Here is a 19550-nt window from a genome sequence, read left to right as displayed (position 1 = left end):
AATCCCACGTATTCAACTCAACTTAACCCATGGTCATGGATCCTAATCGGAAGATTCACTTTTTCTCCACATCATTTGATTGAAAAGGTATTTCAGGTTTCACCGAATGAACGTTTCAGATTGAGAAACGTATATTTCATGGGCCAAGATTGTCGTAACATACCCCCAATGGGTGTATAGCCCCCACTGCAGTGTAAACCGTAAACAAAACAAAAGGAGGTGGGGCCAGAGCCCGGGGGGGATTATTGAAGTATTGTCTTGAGTCCTTGACTCTTGATTAATAATAGTTATTATTAATTTTATTTTAATCAGTGGTGGTGGTCAGTGGTCACCATACCTGATTCCTGAATGCTGATTCCCCCCAAAAACCGGATTAGGGAAAGGAGACGTTAGAACTTAGGAGGGGCAATTCAGTCATATATTTTTCCACTGAAAAACGGCAGGTGCCTCTTCTGACGGATACACTGTGAAGAATTTCCTCCCCGTCTCGTTTGTTTTAATGCTCTCTGCGGAACAAAATACACCAACACAGAGGAGAACCGAGCTCAGACGGAGAAATGGTGACTGATACTGTACTACTGCTACTCTTTTTCCTTTCACACAAATTAAAATCTTGCTTTCCACGGGCATAGAGTGGAACTCTGATACCTGTCACACATTACGAGGCCAGCTCCTACTCAGAATCCACTGTTGCAGATTCCTCCCTCCCGCCCCCTCCCTGTCTCTCTTCCCCATTTGGCTTTTTCTCTTTACAACTTCTCTTTCATCATTTCGTTTCTTCTTGCTCTGCATACCTTTGTTTCCAACCTGAAAAGAGAATACATTTCAGATACCCACTTCGTTTTCCTCATCGGATTCAGGTTTCTATTTGAGGGGAAGATTTTGTGAATCCCCAACTACTGTTATAACAACACAACACGAGGATTTATAAGGGAACGTGAGGTTGCTGTCCTTTTTTTTTTCTTCTGGGTCTTGTTGGGATTCTGAATAGACGAAGGTTTCTCCAACTGGGTTTTCCGTGGAGAACTCTGCTGGTTTTTCAGCGGGACAAAGGGTTGCTCTGTTCCTTCTAGAGAGAGAAAAAAAACTAGGGTTTGAATAAGTAACAAGTTTTTTTGAGGTTGGTTACATGAAGTGGGTTTTCAGTTATTTCAAGTGGTAATATACTAATACCTGTATTTGCTTGCTTGCTTTCCCTTCTCTCAGAGTGTTGGTTCTTACAGCACAGCAGAAAACGCGTGAAGGTAATTGTTTCCTACTGGGTGGCAATGGAGTTTTGAGAAGAATGGAGTTCGTTTCTTGAAGTGGACTTTCCGTTTCTTTAGCGCGAAATGGGTTGTGCTATCTCTAGAGCTGAAAAGGACGAAGCTCTGCGTCTCTGCAAGGAGAGAAAGAGATTCATCAAACAAGCAATCGATTCAAGGTATGCTCTTGCTGTTTCTCATCTCTGTTATGTTCAATCTCTCCGAAACATTGGTGTTGCTCTTCGTCGATTTGCTGAGACAGAGGTATTGGCGGAGTCGTCTCTGTCGACCTCTGCAACAGAGCTGGACAAATCCCCTTCTCACTTCTCATATCCCTCGCCATCTCCTTCTCATAATGCTGAGGCAACTGGTTCGCCGATGCACAACGAAAGCCCCCTTTCACCTCCACCCTCCAACTTGAGTTACATGAGATCAGGAGGAACTGCTGCAGTCACTGTCACTATCAACCCATCTTTTAATAATACTAGTTTTGTAGACGATGAATCTTCGTCATTTCCTCTACCACCACCACCACCTCCTCCTGAGACGGACTCATCATGGGACTTCTTCGATCCTTCTGATGAGATGCAGAGCTTCAGGTTCATGGAGGATAATGGGTTCGATTTTGTGAACGGGTTAAGGCAGTTTAGGGAAGACGAGATCGTTCCGTTTTCAGAAGAGTCAGGGAAGAAACAGACGAAGATTGGTTTAAGAAGGAATACATTTGCAGGATCCCTACAGCTAGAATGTGAACAGAGGCCTGGTCAAAGTTCTGGCAATTCAGCAATTGAAAGTAAAGGTAGTGGAGGATTGGCAATCACTAATGGACATTCTTTAAATGCTGCTATCTTGGAGAAAAATACACCTGTTTACGAAACTAAGCTACATAAGCCCGACTATAATGCAAATGGTCCAGCAGAAGCTTTGTCCAGCAGTGCTGTTTTGGAGAAGTCCATTTCACAGAGGGAGAAGACAGGATCACAGAAGGATTTCTGTGAAGAAAGGGAAGATCCTTCTGAGTTCATCACTCACAGGGCTAAAGATTTTCTCTCGAGCATAAAGGATATTGAGCATCGATTCTTCAGAGCCTCTGAATCTGGAAAAGAGGTTTCAAGAATGCTTGAGGCAAATAAAATCCGCCTCAACTTTTCCGAGAGTAGAGGTATTTTAATTGGCTCTTATATGCATCTATTGATTAGAATCTAGACCAGGCATTAAGATATTAACTCATTTGTTGATCGAGGGTTGCAATTTTTTTTTACATCCTTCCCAATACAAATGCTACTCATTTGGGTTTATTCTTTTGCTGTTGCAAGATCCTTTTAGAATTCCCACCATCCTAGACATGCAGGGACATCACCTACCTTGGCTTTTCTAGCATCTTTCCATCTAATCTGTTCCAGTGTTAGTACTTCTTATGGTAGGTTTTTACCTACAAGTATACAGGAGATGTCCATTAAAATTAATGTCAGTGCTCATGCATTTACTGTGTTTGTGGTTGGCTTTTTTCACATAGAATAGGAGAATCCTGCCATTTGAGTTATGGTTTCCTGGGTTACCAAAAGCAAAACCAGCTAAAACATATACTTCCATAACTAGTTGAACTATCTGAAGAGTTTAAAGGAGGTATTCTTGTCTGTTACCCAATAGATGGCTCCTAATTTAATTTTGTATGGTGAAACATAAATATTTTGTTTCTACATCAAGAGAACATTTATTCTTGTTTGTTGTCTTACCTAATCTTCCAATATCTATGTAGATCCACAACAAATGACAAAGATAATTACCTGGAACCGCTCAACATCTTCAAGATCTTCTTCATCCAAGAATCCTCTTGCAACAATGTCAAAGGATGACATTGATGACAGCGGGAGTGATTTTGTAGAAGAGTTTTGCATGATTGCAGGCAGCCATTCCTCCACTTTAGACAGACTATATGCATGGGAGAGAAAACTCTATGATGAAATTAAGGTACTTGATTTGATATAGTTAATCCAAATCAGTCATCTTCTTGGTTGATTGGCTATTTGCTTTGACATTCATTTGTAACTAATATTTCATATTCTGAACTTCAATAACACACACATACACACAACTTCTAGCTAAGTATCATGTCCGGAAATTTAGAATGTTGAAATGTTTAAAGATGCATTGTGCATTATCATATATTAGGTCTTAGTGTTATGGGCCCGCGCGTGTCCATAACACTTAGGTACATATCCAATCTATCCATCCTGGACAGCCAGCCAAGGCCATCATTAGGTAATGCCATATTTGCATTTTATGTTTTTAATCTTTACTAGTATCAATACCACTGGTTTGGAGAATCAGTTGAAGATATCCAAGTATACAATTACATAATTTCTTTTCTTATTTGGTGGGACCAAAGCAGTAGTTTTTTTAAAGGAATGTCATCCAGGTCTATAAGTGTTCAATCTGTTGATTTGTTCTCCAGAGTTGGCTATGTTGCATAGTTTTCTGTATTCACATCAGATATACATGTCCGCATTTACTACAGTGAGAAACCTATTTCAGGTCTTCCAAAGTTTCTGTAATAGAAAGTGTTGATAGTAGCGTAACCTATCTTAAATACCTCTTGAATGTAAAGAAGATTCAAGGCGACAATCATTTACCTATATGCATGTATGTGTACATGTATATATGCATGTATGTGTATCCCAACTATATGGCGTCAGCTACATGAATCTTGTTTTGCCGTTCCATTCTATGCATGTATGTGTACATGTATATAAGATTCATGGTTTCAACTTAAGTTGCCTAGAATTGAAATCACATAATTTTAGACATGTTCTTCGCTTCTGAAAATTTAGAACATCAACCATCGTCATCATCATCCAAGCCTTATCCCAACTATATGGCGTCAGCTACGTGAATCTTGTTTCGCCGTTCCATTCTATTTAAGGCCATATCCAGGATGATCATGTGAATGCAAATCAGGATCCATGTCATGGGAGTTTTGGCAAGTTTTAGTGCCATCTGCTAACCTGATGCAACCCTCCTCTTTTATCCAGGATTGAGACCAGCAGTGTAAGACAAGCTTATACTGGCAGAATTAAAATTTAGAACATGAATATCCCACACAATGTGTTGACATCATGATTTTGTTTTTTTTTCCCTTTGAGATACTTATTTTTAATATTTATGTCTTGCCAAATTTGGTGTGTATACACAATTTCATATAACAAGGCTTGTTAGGATGTCATTCCTGTAATTCTGTCAACAATTATGTGAATTAATAGGGCATTAAACAGGGGGGAGGGGGTTATGGTTTGGGGGATGGGCTACCCCCCCCCCTCCCTTCAAATGATATAAAAAAAGGGGCATTAAACAATAATCAGAAGCAATTTTTTATTGCTGTAATAGGAAGCATATTTGGATTGGAGAAACTTGTAATATAGACTCTAGAAGTATTCATGTAACATCTAGTTTCAATATTCATATTGTATTATGTTGTTTTGAGTAAGCTTAGCATGTGATTGGATTATTGAGATCTCAAACATAAAACTGTAACCCTGTTTGTGTGTGTTGTAGTACAAATCCACTCATGTTGAACAGGATCCCTGAGATGCAGGATAAATGCCAAATACAGTCTAAGCAAATCTGTAAAATAAACAAAGTTAGAAAGATGGATTAACCTAACAATCAGAACCTAGAATTATCTAGACTCTAGGCATCAACCTGGGAGTCAGCACTTAGCAAAGGATTGAAGCAATTGATAGCTTCAAAGACATACTTAAATTGTAAATTCATTCATTGTGTAATTTAGTAATTTTTTTCTGATGGCAAAAATAAAATTTCTTTAAAAGAAAAAATAGACACACCCGGATGGGTGACAAGGAATCATCACAAACAAGAAAAAAATCATAAAATTGCTAATCTAATCATACAAAATTTTCCAAATTACCCACTTGAAACCCCAACATTTCTCTCTTCTCTCCAATCTTCCTGAGAACCTCTGGATCCCAAATAACCACTAAGCCACCCAATAAACCCACAGCATTCACCTATACCCATTCCCCATATGCCCCAAATTTCATTTTTCATTCTCAAGTAAAATGTCTCAGGCTTTGTTCTTGCAGCATCATGACATCTGGGTCGAGATTTCTCCGATTCTTCTTCTTTCTTCTCTTGATCCCCTAACATTCCATGATTCCAAATTCATCTTTAGACTCTGCTTCCACCCCCCCCTCCTGATTTTTGCTAATGTCCCCTTCTATTCTTTGTCAAGAATTCCTTCTTCCTTCCCTTCTTCCCACTTCTCTCCCACTTCCCCTATAGTTTTTCTTTTACTATATTCTTCCCTTCTGTTTCTCTCAAACTGTTCAATCACTTTTCCCACTGCCCCCCCCCCCCCCCCACCACACCCACCCCTTGAAAGAAAAGTCCAAGTGATTTCCCAACTTCCACCTGCCTGTCGACCAGAGTGCCCACTTTGTCTCTTCCTATCTGTGAAGATTCCTCAAAAATTCCATCACCCTTCCTATCTCCACTGCAAATCCACTGAGACGTTTCCTCTACAATATTCTGAGAGGAAGGACCTCCAAATGGATTTGAATCTTTGAAACTTCACTCATTTGGAATCAAATCCTCTTCCTCCTCACAGTTCTTGGTTTGCTGTTGCTTCTTCTTCTGGACTAGATTGTATCACCTTCTCCTGCAGCTCTTCTTGATCGGTGACCTTCCTGCCATTTTCAAACTTAGTCACCACCCAGACCCATTCATTGTTGGTTTGGTTCCTAAAAGTCTTATTGCTTAGACCTAAAGGAGTTCCCTATATTATTAACTCTTACTCCTTTTGCTAATCAAATTATGACTCACCAACTACTAATTCCTAAATATTTCCAACTCTTATGTAAGAAGGATTACAAAAGACTTGCATTTCTTGGCAAACAGAAACCAAAACTGATATTCCTGCCTCTACTCAATAGAGAAACCTATATGAAAAGGACTAGTAATTTTAAAACAAAAGCATTTTTTTCTAAATAAATCCTTGTTCAGATCCAGAGCTTACTTAAAAGGTCCTACTTGATAACAATTACTAAATAAACTTTGGCTTGTTGATTACTTTTCTTTTTCCTGGTTCATGTTCTCTTCTTTATTAGTGGAAAGATGTAATGATTCAGCATCTGTGCCATTTTTTTCAATTGTAACATTCAAATAAAAATCATTACATTCATTTTTGGAGTCATGAAGCCACAGAAAGTTAAGTAGATATAAAACTAAATATCTTTTTCTCCCAACAGAGTTTCTACTAAAGATTCAAAAATCATTTTGGCTATTATTAGATTTTGATGGGGAAAAGGTATTCTGAGTTGCTACAACCGGTATGTGAGGGACCTTTTTCTATTATCAATGACATTGGTAATTTTCCATCTTAGTGCTAATTGCGTAGGTCTACCAGTGGTTGGTATCCCAAGGGGATGGGCTTCCGTGGCAAGTTTTTCGCAAAGACAAGATCATGTTGGAATAGGGAGTACAGTTAAAATTGAATTATGAACTGGGCAACCCAGGGCCCTCAGGAATAGGGTGTGCAGTTAAAGATCTCTCTGGAACATATTCATGAGTTTCAGAGACATGTTGAGATTGGAAATTCATCAAGAGCCAAGATTCGTGCTCTTCTTCAAGGTCTGAGAATAGCTTGTTCACTGGAGTGGTCAAATCTGATTGTAGAAGGAGTTTATAGAGTGGTGCTGAACTAGATGGAAAAAAAAAAAAAAGAATTGGCGTCCTTGGGTGATCTGACAGATGACCAGGGAAGTTATATTTTTGGCATCCAATTTGAATTTCTTGTTCAAATGGATACCTTGATTAGCTAATACCCTTGCAAGAAATGGAGTAACTGGGAACCAGTTTCTTTAGGGAACACCAGGGCCATGATGGATGTACTTTCATCTTAGTTTAAATTTTGCATGTTCATGGCAGCCTTGAGCTGATTGTATGGCCTTTCTATCCTTTTGGATGCTGAGAAGTTTTCTCAATTTTTCATATTAGTATAATTCAAGGTTAATGACTATAAAAATTTTCTAGCATGAAGATCAAGATTCCTTTACAGCAGAACTAGCTTTTGGGCTTTGACCTTGTCTTTTTTTCCAAAGAAACTTTTTACCCTGTTATTGTAAGAAGAAACTCTGTAGATAGTGTTAACAACTGTCATGGTTCCATCCTTTTACTCATCATCTGCATTATTTGATGCTTAAAAAATTTGTCAAGGCTATTTAATCACTAAATATCTCTTGTAGGCTAGTGAATCCATCAGGAAGGAGTATGATCAGAAATGTGACCAGCTCAGGCACCAATTTGCCAAGGATGTGAACCCTAAAGTAATGGACAAAACTCGAGCAGTTATAAAGGATCTCCATTCACGAATAGGAGTAGCAATTCATGCTGTTGATTCAATATCAAAGCGAATCGAGAAATTGAGGGATGAGGAATTGCAACCGCAGCTTGTTGAACTGATACAAGGGTAATCTTTTTTATTTCATTTCTCTTTGTAGATAAAATTTGATCTTGATGACCTAGATCGTTGCTGTATTTTTGCTTCTTAATATTTTTGCTCTATATCATCTGTGGATTAGATACCCATGAGGTGTTTCTAATTATAGAAAACATCAGATTCATGACTGGTCGGCCCTCCGCAGATTGATTCGTATGTGGAAGGCCATGCTTGAATGCCATCATGCACAATACATCACCATCTCATTAGCATACCATGCCAAGGGCTCTACAGCGGGACCTCCTCAGGGCGAGTCTTACAGGCAGGTTTTGGCTCAGCTCCAGCATGAGGTTGAATGCTTTGGCTCAAGCTTTGCAGATTGGATTAGTGCTCAGAGATCATACGTGGAAGCTCTAAATGGTTGGCTCCAAAACTGTATCAGACTGCCCCAAGAACGCTCCAAAGGAAGGAGGGCATTCTGCCCTCGCAGGGCCCTTGCCCCTCCTATTTTTGTTCTCTGTCTTGAATGGTTGGCTGGGATCAAAGCCTTGCCATCTGAGGAGCTTGCTGGTGCCATCAAAACTTTCGCATCTGATCTGCACAGTTCCATGGGACAGAAGGTAGAGGAACAACAGAAAAAACAAGGACCCTCAGAATTGGACGATAATGGAGAATCAGGGACCAAAGATGAAACGGATGAGAAGTGCTCAAACCTCAGCAGCATATGTAAAAGCTTGACGAGGGTACTTCATCAGCTAACCAAGTTTGCTGAGGCTTCTGTAAAAACGTATGAAGATATCCGACAGGGAAGTGAGAGTGCTCGGCTTGCTTACATAAATGGCAGGACTACTTAGATTGTGAGGAGATTGTAATAAACCATATAAGCTGAAAACCTCTAAGAAGTGAGAAGCTAAATAAAAGCCTTCGATTTTTCTTGCAGATTGAGGGAGTAGATTAAAAAAAAGTGTGAAGCTGTAAAATGTTGACTAATAGAGGCCCTCTGCTGGGCGGTTCCAATTTGTACCTTTTTTTTCCCTTCTCAACTGTCAATTGGTCAATACTCCAAAATTTACCATTTTCTAGTATTATTCATTGACTAATATGATATCTTTATTTATTTGACGCGAGGAAATTTAGTTTAAGCATTTATTTTCCTTTCTCTTCACTCTGCTCACCTCTTCACAAATTACACTGGTAAATGTAATTAAAAAATAGTGAAATTAAAAGTCAAATAGTTTTCATGGATCATCCTTGGTTGTGAAATTAATATTGCAGGTTTACCTTTGAGGATTGATGTGAAGGAAAAACTTGGGAAATAAATCAATTTTGGAAAAGAGATTTCAAGGGTTTGGGGTAGCCATTGGTCAAAAATAACTGCATAGGTATGTTGGACATTTTCATGCATCTTGTTAGAGGATTCTAACAGAAGAAGTCTACTTGCAATGATATCAAAGTTCATGGAAGATTTCAACAATGATCAGAAACTTCCGGAGAGGTTTTAACAATTTATCCTATTCTAAAAGATAATACAGATAATGAGTTAATTTTGAAAGTGCTTTTATCCTTAAACCATTCTAACATTGGGCAGGGATCTACTACCAATAAAACGTTCCCATCATTGTCCCAACAAGCCACTGCAGCCGCACATTGGGAACATCTCAATTGTCATTCATGGGGAGATGTTCCCACTTCCCAATGTGCCATTGTCATGGCTAGTTGGAACAGTGTTGTGAACCTTCTTTGTTAGCAGATATGAACTCGCTAACATCATCCAAACCTTTATACGTGGTTTCCTATAAACAAAACAAGGTGTTCTTTAAATCAAAATAAAATAGCACCAGTAGCTCAATGAATGAAAATTCTCTGCAAATGGCAACTTGCAGGTAGAAGGGAAGTTTGTGTGTGTGTGAGAGAGAGAGAAAAAAAGAGGAAGAGTTTTCACCGTCACAAGTTACAATTACAAGGGAAATTTGTAGAATAGGATGTATGCATCAGAGTACATGGAGACCGGATTTGCTCCTGAAGAAGCACGCCTCACACCACTACTGCAATGTGCTGTGAAGCACGCTCTGTGAGGAGCAAATCCAAATTTGATTTCATGGCTCAAAAATCAAAATATCAATACTGATGCACAAATTCCAAATACATTACTCTTTTTTATTTTCATTTTTTCAGATCAGTGTTTCATGCATAGATACACTGGTCGGTGCTCGTCAATGTATGAACTTTGTTAATTTTTGGCTTGGATGGGGTTTGTAAATTTTTATTATTTATTAACTTGAATTATATTTATATTTAGAACTTGTTTATTTTAAAATTAATTTTAATTTTTTAATTGATTTAAAATTTTATTAATGTAATTATATTTGGTAAAAGAATTAAACCCCCTTGATATTTCATCTAAATACGGAAACGTCCCCACTTTTCAGATTGAACTTAAACCTCCCCTCTTAGATGACATTAGCGGACAAAATTCTCCCATCGTTAAACTCTCCATCTCTGTTAGCGCGGTTTAGGTTTACTTAAAATCCCAATGATGCCCTTTATTATTTCTTTACGTTGATTGTATCTTAGATAGACACAAACTTCTCTTCACCAACAAAAGGCAACCTTGAACAAAGGACCTTGTTTATGAAAAGGTATTGTTTCTTGGTAGTTCTTATGAACTATTTTCTTTCGTAAATACACACAACCAAATGTGAACGGGAAACGTACCCTTTTGCTATTAAATTTCTAATTTCAGATTTTTCTTTTGAAACTATGAAGATAGGTGGTTTAGTGGATAGATGCAGCTTCGTTGGTAGTTAAGTTTTCACTATTAGAGATGATGATGGTTTATAAATCTGAGAGGGAAGGTGTAAGTCCAATTTGAAAAATGAGGGGGTGTTTCAGTATATCAGGGGAGATTTAAGTTTTTTTTCCAATTATTTTTAAATGGAATTTAAGTGAATATACATTAATCAAATAGGTTTCTTGTCACTAAAACAATCATTTAATCTGACCCCACTTTAATTATTTTAAATACCAAAAAAGTTAATTATTTTTCAAATTTTATAGATAATAAATTAATATAAATATAACATGCTGAATTTATATATATATATATATATATATATATATATATATATTAGTTTTAAATTAATAAATATTATAATATAGTTGGATTTTAATCGGATGGGATGGAGTCGAATCTGAATCCAATCCGATTGCATAAACACATTATTTGAATATGAGATCTTAAGGTATCATTGACATTTGACAGATCTATTCACACCCATACATAATAGGAGTTATTGAAAACAAGTTTGAGGAAACCCATAGCACTTGTCTTTTTACCTAGAATGAAACAATTCAGGTTCTACAAAACTCAAATCACATAGAGGTCACATTAGTGACCATATTGATCTGAAAATGGATGGAATTCCTTCTAAACTAAAAAACATCCATGCTTAATAGAATCCCGACCACCAGTTGGCAGGTTATGGATGATTGGCTCTTGGCTCATATGATGGGAATGAGAATTAAAATGTTAATGTGAATGGGAAGTCAAAGATATGCTCATAGTATTCAATTTTTAGAACAATAAAAAATATATTGAAGAGGTGTTTATTAATGTTCAAATTATTAGGAGTATAAAAAATATAATTTTTAAGATGTGTATTAGAATATGCTTTGAATACATATGAGCAAGGTGGAAAAATGTCACACGCACATAGATATACAAGGATATGTTGTGATTTGTGAAGAGTCAAGTAAATGCGAAAAGTTACATTAAGACACTAAATCTACACCTTAGATGATCATATATGAGGTATATTTATGCCATATAAAGTAGATATTTGTTTTTGGGTTCCATGCAAGTCATAAAGTTAAATCCAAATACCTTATACTATATATTTCGTCAATACTTGTACATGTGCACTACACATGCATTTACACTAGTAAAACATTAAAAATGCATATTTTAATCGTTTATGATAAGTATAAATTATCAGGAAACAATAGAGAAAAGTTGATAAAATAATTAATATGCACATGCACGTATAACTTAATCCCTATTGATGAGGGCGGATTTGGCCCTCCAATGACATTATGACACCTGGCACTTCATGACAACTAAGTGCAGCCTCTTGACAACTAGGTAGCTCATCATAGGCAGTTCACCCTCATGTACCCTGGTACCTCAAAACAAATAGGTGACATCGGGACCACTTTGGCAACAATTTGCCTTTGCTAAGTTAATGGTGTCCCACTAGGCATAGCTTGGCACAGGCGCAGTCTGGCACAGGTGCGGCCTAGCACGGGCATGGCTTGGCACAAGCGCGGCCTGGCACAGGCGTGGCCTGGCGCAACCACGCGCCAACCTAACAACCCCGAGGAGCTCACCACCGTACCCTGTGTTTTATAGGATTGTGACTTGTAATGGCTATATTAGCTCACCCACTCCCCGACTTAGGTGGAAATGGGCAACCTTACCAGCTGGTGGCTTTATCATCACCTAACACGAAAACAAGTCCCATCACATCAGGAATCTAGGAACTGCTCCACCAAACACGGCAACCTTACCAGCTGGTGGCTTTATCATCACCTAACACGAAAACAGGTCCCATCACATCAGGAATCTAGGAACTGCTCCACCAAACCCGCAAGGACTCCAATATATAAAGGCCTCACCCCCAGGGGCGAGGGATGATGGTAGCCCTTGCTCTCTAGCTCTCCCATTCTCTAATATCATTTTCAGCTCACTACTAAGTGTTGACTTAGCCATTGGAGTGACCTCGCCGGGTAAACACCCCCGGTTCTCTGATTTAGTTCTCGTAGGTCCCTCAGCTCCCGCCGCCTACAAAGATGAGTAGATCATCGCCAGTAGGGAGTAGCCAATTCAGTTTCCGTCGCTGCTGGTAGCCAGATCACCTCCAGCAGGAAGCAGCTGAGTTGCGCTACGCTAGGGAGCTCCACTTTAGCCCCTGAGTCACAAGCCACTTGGGAGCAGATGAGCTGACAAGGTACTTAGCTAAAAAAAATTAATACGTGACCAGAAACCGTTACATCGCTTATGAAGCTAATATAACTTTTGTTAATATTTATTAATATATATATTTAATAGTCAAATGTTCATTAAAATTTGTTGATGTTGCACTACAAACTACAAAGAGTATATGTAAGTTAGAACTCTTATGGTTGGGTTTTAATCTCTTTGGTTGTACTTTTTTGTGATTGCAAGATTTATTTGGTTTAGTATAAAGATAAGGAAATTTTCAACAGACAATTTAATAGTGTATTTGAAAGGATAATGTTGATGTGAGTTTTTGGAAGAGAGGTAACTTCAATGTAGGTATGTTATTTTGATTTGATAACTTCAATGAAGGTATTAATGAGAAAGAAGGGGACTAGGATGCAACTTGGGCTGGGTTAGCCCCAGGAAAAAAAAATCGTATTGGGTTGAAGTTGGGTTAGGGTTGAGGCATTGGCCAACCTGAACCCAATTAATCTTTATATTCGAAAGTATATAAACATTTATTTATATAAGTATATATATATATATATATATATATTGATGTAACCGTTTTCGGCCACGTACCAATGTTTTGTGATGTAAAATTTTTTGGCAAAGTATCTCGTTATTCGACCCGGTGGTGGCGTACCTTAGTGACAAGCTACTTGGTGGCGAACTGCCTGGTGGCGAACTGCTTTGGTGGCGAACTGCCTGGTGGCGAACTGCCTGGGGGTGAACTGCCTTGGTGGCGAACTGCCTGGGGGCGAACTGCCTTGGTGGCGAACTGCTTGGGGGCGAACTGCCTGGTGGCGAACTCCCTGGTGGCGAACTGCCTAGGGGCGAACTGCCTTGGGGGCGAACTGCCTGGGGCGAACTGCCTTGGAGGCAAACTGCCTGGGGGCGAACTGCCTTGGTGGTGAACTGCCTGGAGGCGAACTCCCTGGTGGCGAACTGCTAGGGGGCGAACTGCCTTGGTGGCGAACTGCCTGGGGGCGAACTGCCAGGGGGCGAACTGCCTGGGGGTGAACTGCCTGGTGGCGAACTCCCTGGTGGCGAACTGCCTCGGGGTGAACTGCCTTGGTGGCGAACTCCCTGGTGGCGAACTGCCTTGGAGGCTAACTCCCTGGTGGCGAACTGCCTGGATGTAACCGTTTTCGGCCACGTACCAATGTTTTGTGATGTAAATTTTTTTGGCAAAGTACCTCGTTATTCGACCCGGTAGTGGCGTACCTTAGTGACGAGCTACTTGGTGGCGAACTGCCTGGTGGCGAACTGCTTTGGTTGTGAACTGCCTGGTGGCGAAATGCCTGGGGGCGAACTGCCTTGGTGGTGAACTGCATGGGGGCGAACTGCCTTGGTGGCGAACTGCCTGGGGGCGAACTGCCTTGGTGGCGAACTGCCTGGGGGCGAACTGCCTGGTGGCGAAATCCCTGGTGGCGAACTGCCTGGTGGAAAACTGCCTTGGTGGCGAATTGCCTGGGGGCGAACTGCCTTGGTGGCAAAATGCCTGAGGGCGAACTGCCTTGGTGGCAAACTGCCTGGTGGCGAACTCCCTGGTGGCGAACTGCCTGGGGGCGAACTGCCTTGGTGGCGAACTACCTGGGGGCGAACTGCCTGGTGGCGAACTCCCTGGGGGCGAACTGCCTTGGTGGCGAACTCCCTAGTGGCGAACTGCCTGGGGCGAACTGCCTGGTGGCGAACTCCCTGGTGGTGAACTGCCTGGGGGCGAACTGCCTTGGTGGCGAACTGCCTGGGGGCGAACTGCCTTGGAGGCTAACTCCCTGGTGGCGAACTGCCTGGGGGCGAATTGCCTTGGTGGCGAACTGCTTGGGGGCGAACTCCCTACTAGACGGTCGATGCCTTGGAGAATGTTGGAGCTCCCTGGTGTGGCGCAATCCGACTACCCTCAGCATGAGGTGGTCTTCTTTCCTTTGTAGGCTGTGGGAGATGAGGGACCTGCGAGAACTTCATCTTTTCCTCCTCTTTGTAGGTGGCGGGAGCTGAGAGACCTGCAAGAACTCCATCTTTTCCTCCTCTTTGTAGGTGGCGGGAGCTAAGGGACCTCCGAGAACTCCATCTTTTCCTCCTCCTTGTAGGTGGCGGGAGTTGAGGGACCTCCGAGAACTCCATCTCTTCCTCCTCCTTGTAGGTGGGGGGAGCTGAGGGACTTCCGAGAACTGCATCTTTTCCTCCTCTTCGTAGACGGCGGGAGCTGAAGGACTTGCGAGAACTGAATCAGAGGTCCCGGGGGTACTTTCCCGGTGGGGTCTCTCTGATGCTTAAGTTAGCACTCTTATTGTAGAGAGCTTTGAAGATAATATGAGAGAGCTAGAGAGTAGGGTTACTTCCCTTTCTTTTCCATCCCCTTCCCCTTTGGGGGGTGAGGTCTTTATATACCGGAGTCTTCGCGAATTAGGTGGGTGAAAAGCCTCCAAACGGTAAGACTCGTCGCATCCGGTCAGAACCAGGGTACGGTGGTGAACTCCTCGAGATCGTCAGGCTGGCGCTTGTGTCAGGCGGCCAGGTCGGTGCCTGGGCCGGGTTGTCAGAGGAGTGCCTGCGTCAGTCGGTGGGTCAGTTTTTAGGCCAGATCGTCAGGTCGGCGCCTGTGTCAGTCGGCGGGACAGTGCCTAGATCAGGTCGTCAAGCTAGCGCCTGTGTCAGTCGGTGGGTCAGTGTCTAGATCAGGTCGTCAAGCTGGCGCCTTGGCCGGATCATGCGCTAGGCTGGTCCAGGTCGCGCAGGCTGTGCATAGTTCGCGCAGGCCATGCGCAGTTCGCGCAGGTCACGCGCTAGGACGCGTGTAGTTCGCGCAGGCCGCGCGCGCGCCGTGCAGTTCGTGCGTGCCGCGTAGGCGCGCGTCAGGCCGCGCGTAGCTCGCGCCAGGCCGGCCAGACAGGTGCCCAGGTGGGTCACCAACTTCGTAAGTTTATTAGTTGGGTGTTTTCCTAGTTGTCACGAGGTGCCACGTGTCACAATTTTACTAGAGGGCCAAATCTGCCCTCATCAATAGCCCCCGACTCCCGAGCTGATAGTAACTCAGCGAAGGGAGTTGATTTCTTTTGGCCCGTAAGTCGATGAGCTAGTAAGTGCTGATCCAATTACTAGTATGGCCCGTAGGCTTTGTTAGCGACTCCTAGTCTATTCTTTTTTGACTTTGCCCGTGCCGGAGAGGCAACCGAGTCTTGAGCAGTAATGTGGCCCGTAGGCTTTTGGGAGCGACTCGTAGTCTACTCTCTTTTTTTTTACTTTTGCCCGTGCCGGAGAGGCGACCGGGTCGTAAGCAGTAATGTGGCCCGTAGGCTTTTGGGAGCGACTCATAGTCTACTCTTTTTTTACTTTTTCCCGTGCCGGAGAGGTGACCGGGTCTTAAGCAGTAATGTGGCCCGTAGGCTTTTGGGAGTGACTCGTAGTCTACTCTTTTTTGACTTTTGCCTGTGCCGGAGAGGCGACCGGGTCTTAAGCAGTAATGTGGCTCGTAGGCTTTTGGAAGTGACTCATAGTCTACTCCTTTTTTACTTTTGCCCGTGCCGAAGAGGCGACCGGGTCTTAAGCAATAATGTGGCCCGTAGGCTTTTTGGGAGCGACTCGTAGTCTATTCTTTCTTTGACTTTTGCCCGTGCCGGAGAGGCGACCAAGTCTTAAGCAGTAATGTGGCCCGTAGGCTTTTGGGAGCGACTCGTAGTCTACTCTTTTTTTACTTTTTCCCGTGCCGGAGAGGCGACCGGGTCTTAAGCAGTAATGTGGCCCGTAGGCTTTTGGTAGCTACTCGTAGTCTACTCTTTTTTGACTTTTGCCCGTGCCGGAGAGGCAACCGAGTCTTAAGTAGTGAGGTGGCCCGTAGGCTTGGCCTACATCAGCTTCATAATGCCGGTTACCTACTCCTACAAGAAGCTGCTAGGGGCTCAACCTTCGGGGGCAACACCACTAACTTTAGGTTGCCAGCTCACACGGGAGCCTTGGAAGGCTCGACCAGTAAGGGCGCCTATGTAGTCAGTTGGCCGCCAACTCCCGCGGAAGCCACGAAGAGCTCATCTTTGTAGGGGGGACCTTGCGGAGAGGACTGATGTGGCATTATCTGAATTGAAAGTAAGGTTGGTAGAGCTACTTAGTCCGTTAGCTCTCTGCATAGTCTCTGAGTTCATAAAAAATGTAAGCTATAAAGCGATAGCTTCAGTTTCTAAAAAGTGAGGACTTAGTTTTGGCAAGATGAGAACTTAGCTTTGGTAGGATGAGAACTTAGCTTTTTGTATCGGGTTCCCACAGACGGCGCCAATTGATGTAACCATTTTCGGCCACGTACCAATGTTTTGTGATGTAAAAGTTTTTGGCAAAGTACCTCGTTATTCGACCCGGTGGTGGCGTACCTTAGTGACGAGCTACTTGGTGGCGAATTGCCTGGTGGCGAACTGCTTTGGTGGCAAACTGCCTGGTGGCGAACTGCCTGGGGGTGAACTGCCTTGGTGGCGAACTGCCTGGGGGCGAACTGCCTTGGTGGCGAACTGCCTTGGTGGCGAACTGCCTGGGGGGCAAACTGCCTTGGTGGCAAACTGCCTGGGGGTGAACTGCCTTGGTGGCGAACTGCCTGGGGGCGAACTGCCTGGTGGAGAACTCCCTGGTGGCGAACTGCCTGGGGGCGAACTGCCTTGGTGGCGAACTGCCTGGGGGTGAACTGCCTGGGGGCGAACTGCCTGGTGGCGAACTCCCTGGTGACGAACTGCCTGGGGGCGAACTGCCTTGGTGGCGAACTCCCTGGTGGCGAACTGCCTGGGGGCGAACTACCTGGTGGCGAACTGCCTGGGGGCGAACTGCCTTGGAGGCTAACTCCCTGGTGGCGAACTGCCTGGGGGCGAACTGCCTTGGTGGCAAACTGCCTGGGGGCGAACTGCTTGGGGGCGAACTGCCTGGTGGCGAACTCCCTGGTGGCGAACTGCCTGGGGGCGAACTGCCTTTGTGGCGAACTCCCTGGTGGCGAACTGCCTGGGGGCGAACTACCTGGTGGCGAACTCCCTGGTGGTGAACTGCCTGGGGGCGAACTGCCTTGGTGGCGAACTGCCTGGGGGCGAACTGCCTTGGAGGCTAACTCCCTGGTGGCGAACTACATGGGGGCGAATTGCCTTGGTGGCGAACTGCTTGGGGGCGAACTCCCTACTAGGCGGTCGATGCCTTGGAGAATGTTGGAGCTCCCTAGTGCGACGCAATCCGACTACCCTCAGCATGAGGTGGTCTTCTTTCCTTTGTAGGCTGCGGGAGATGAGGGACCTGCAAGAACTTCATCTTTTCCTCCTCTTTGTAGGTGGCGGGAGCTGAGAGACCTGCGAGAACTCCATCTTTTCCTCCTCTTTGTAGGTGGCGGGAGCTAAGGGACCTCCGAGAACTCCATCTTTTCCTCCTCCTTGTAGGTGGCGGGAGTTGAGGGACCTCCGAGAACTCCATCTCTTCCTCCTCCTTGTAGGTGGGGGGAGCTGAGGGACTTCCGAGAACTGCATCTTTTCCTCCTCTTCGTAGGCGACGGGAGCTGAAGGACCTGCGAGAACTGAATCAGAGGTCCCGGGGGTACTTTCCCGGTGGGGTCTCTCTGATGCTTAAGTTAGCACTCTTATTGTAGAGAGCTTTGAAGATAATATGAGAGAGCTAGAGAGTAGGGTTACTTCCCTTTCTTTTCCATCCCCTTCCCCTTTGGGGGGTGAGGTCTTTATATAACGGAGTCTTCGCGAGTTAGGTGGGTGAAAAGCCTCCAAACGGTAAGACTCGTCGCATCTGGTCAGAACCGGGGTACGGTGGTGAACTCCTCGAGGTCGTCAGGCTGGCGCTTGTGTCAGGCGGCCAGGTCGGCGCTTGGGCCGGGTTGTCAGAGGGGTGCCTGCGTCAGTCGACGGGTCAGTGTTTAGGCCAGGTCGTCAGGTCGGCGCCTGTGTCAGTCGGCGGGACAGTGCCTAGATCAGGTTGTCAAGCTGGCGCCTGTGTCAGTCGGCGGGTCAGTGTCTAGATCAGGTCGTCAAGCTGGCACCTTGGCCAGATCATGCGCTAGGCTGGTCCAGGTCGGCCAGGTCGCGCAGGTCGTGCATAGTTCGCGCAGGCCGCGCGCTAGGACGCGTGCAGTTCGCGCAGGCCGCACGTGCGCCGCGCAGGCACGCGTCAGGCCACGCGCAGGTCGCGCCAGGCCGGCCAGACAGGTGCCCGGGTGGGTCACCAACTTCGTAAGTTTGTTGGCTGGGTGTTTTCCTAGTTGTCACGAGGTGCCACGTGTCACAGTTTTACTGAAGGGCCAAATCTGCCCTCATCATATATATATATATATGTACGTTTGTATGTATGTATGTATGTATACATGCATGCAGCATGGATGTATACGTGCAATTATGTGTATGTGTGTACTTATAAATAAATATTTACGTTTGTATTCATGCATGTATTCAAAATATTTAAGTTTAAGATAAAGTTTTTCATAAGCATGATAATTATGTCATTTTTTTTATAAAATATCAAAAGATTAACTTCAATAAAAACATTTGGCAAAAGGAAGTAGAAAAGTTAGGCCAATCCAAGTCTAACCCAATTTTTCAAGTTAGATTAGGATTGACCTCAATCCGACCTAACCTCGCCCAACTTGCACTCCTAATTAGGGGTGTCAATCGATCAGTTTTCATTTGGATCCAATCTGATCAAAACGGATTTGGACGGTCCATTATAATTATTGAATTGGATCAATCCAAAATAAATTGGTCCATATTCTTATTGGTTTGAATTAGACATAAACCAAATTTTCAACAATTCGACCATGAGGCCAAACCCTTGTCCAATTTGAAATCAATCAAAACTAAAAACAACATAAAATCACTTTTATGAAAGTACT

The 19550-nt window shown here is 43.6% G+C and overlaps 1 protein-coding gene across 5 annotated transcripts; it reads left to right on the top strand.

Annotated features, from left to right (window-relative positions):
* The first annotated feature begins 312 nt into the window (after window positions 1-312).
* On the top strand, window positions 313-8830 carry LOC148851336 (bZIP transcription factor, putative (DUF630 and DUF632)). 5 transcript variants are annotated; one of them, XM_088947637.1, is made up of 5 exons: window positions 313-572; window positions 1207-2406; window positions 3004-3215; window positions 7505-7728; window positions 7904-8830. In XM_088947637.1, the coding sequence occupies exons 2-5, from the start codon at window positions 1332-1334 to the stop codon at window positions 8550-8552; spliced, it is 2160 nt and encodes a 719-aa protein (XP_088803763.1). In that variant the 5' UTR covers window positions 313-572; window positions 1207-1331; the 3' UTR covers window positions 8553-8830. The 5 variants fall into 5 exon arrangements, with proteins under 5 accessions (XP_088803763.1, XP_088803766.1, XP_088803764.1 ...); XM_088947640.1 differs by having other exon boundaries at window positions 438-572; window positions 7878-8830; XM_088947638.1 differs by having other exon boundaries at window positions 439-560.
* Window positions 8831-19550: the final 10720 nt, after the last annotated feature.

This window comes from Nelumbo lutea, chromosome 5 (genome assembly GCF_056320005.1).
Source record: "Nelumbo lutea isolate HS-2025 chromosome 5, American lotus-T2T, whole genome shotgun sequence".
NCBI classification, from domain to species: domain Eukaryota; kingdom Viridiplantae; phylum Streptophyta; class Magnoliopsida; order Proteales; family Nelumbonaceae; genus Nelumbo; species Nelumbo lutea.
Note: the sequence above shows the minus strand (reverse complement) of the source record. Positions and strands in the feature narration are given on the sequence as shown.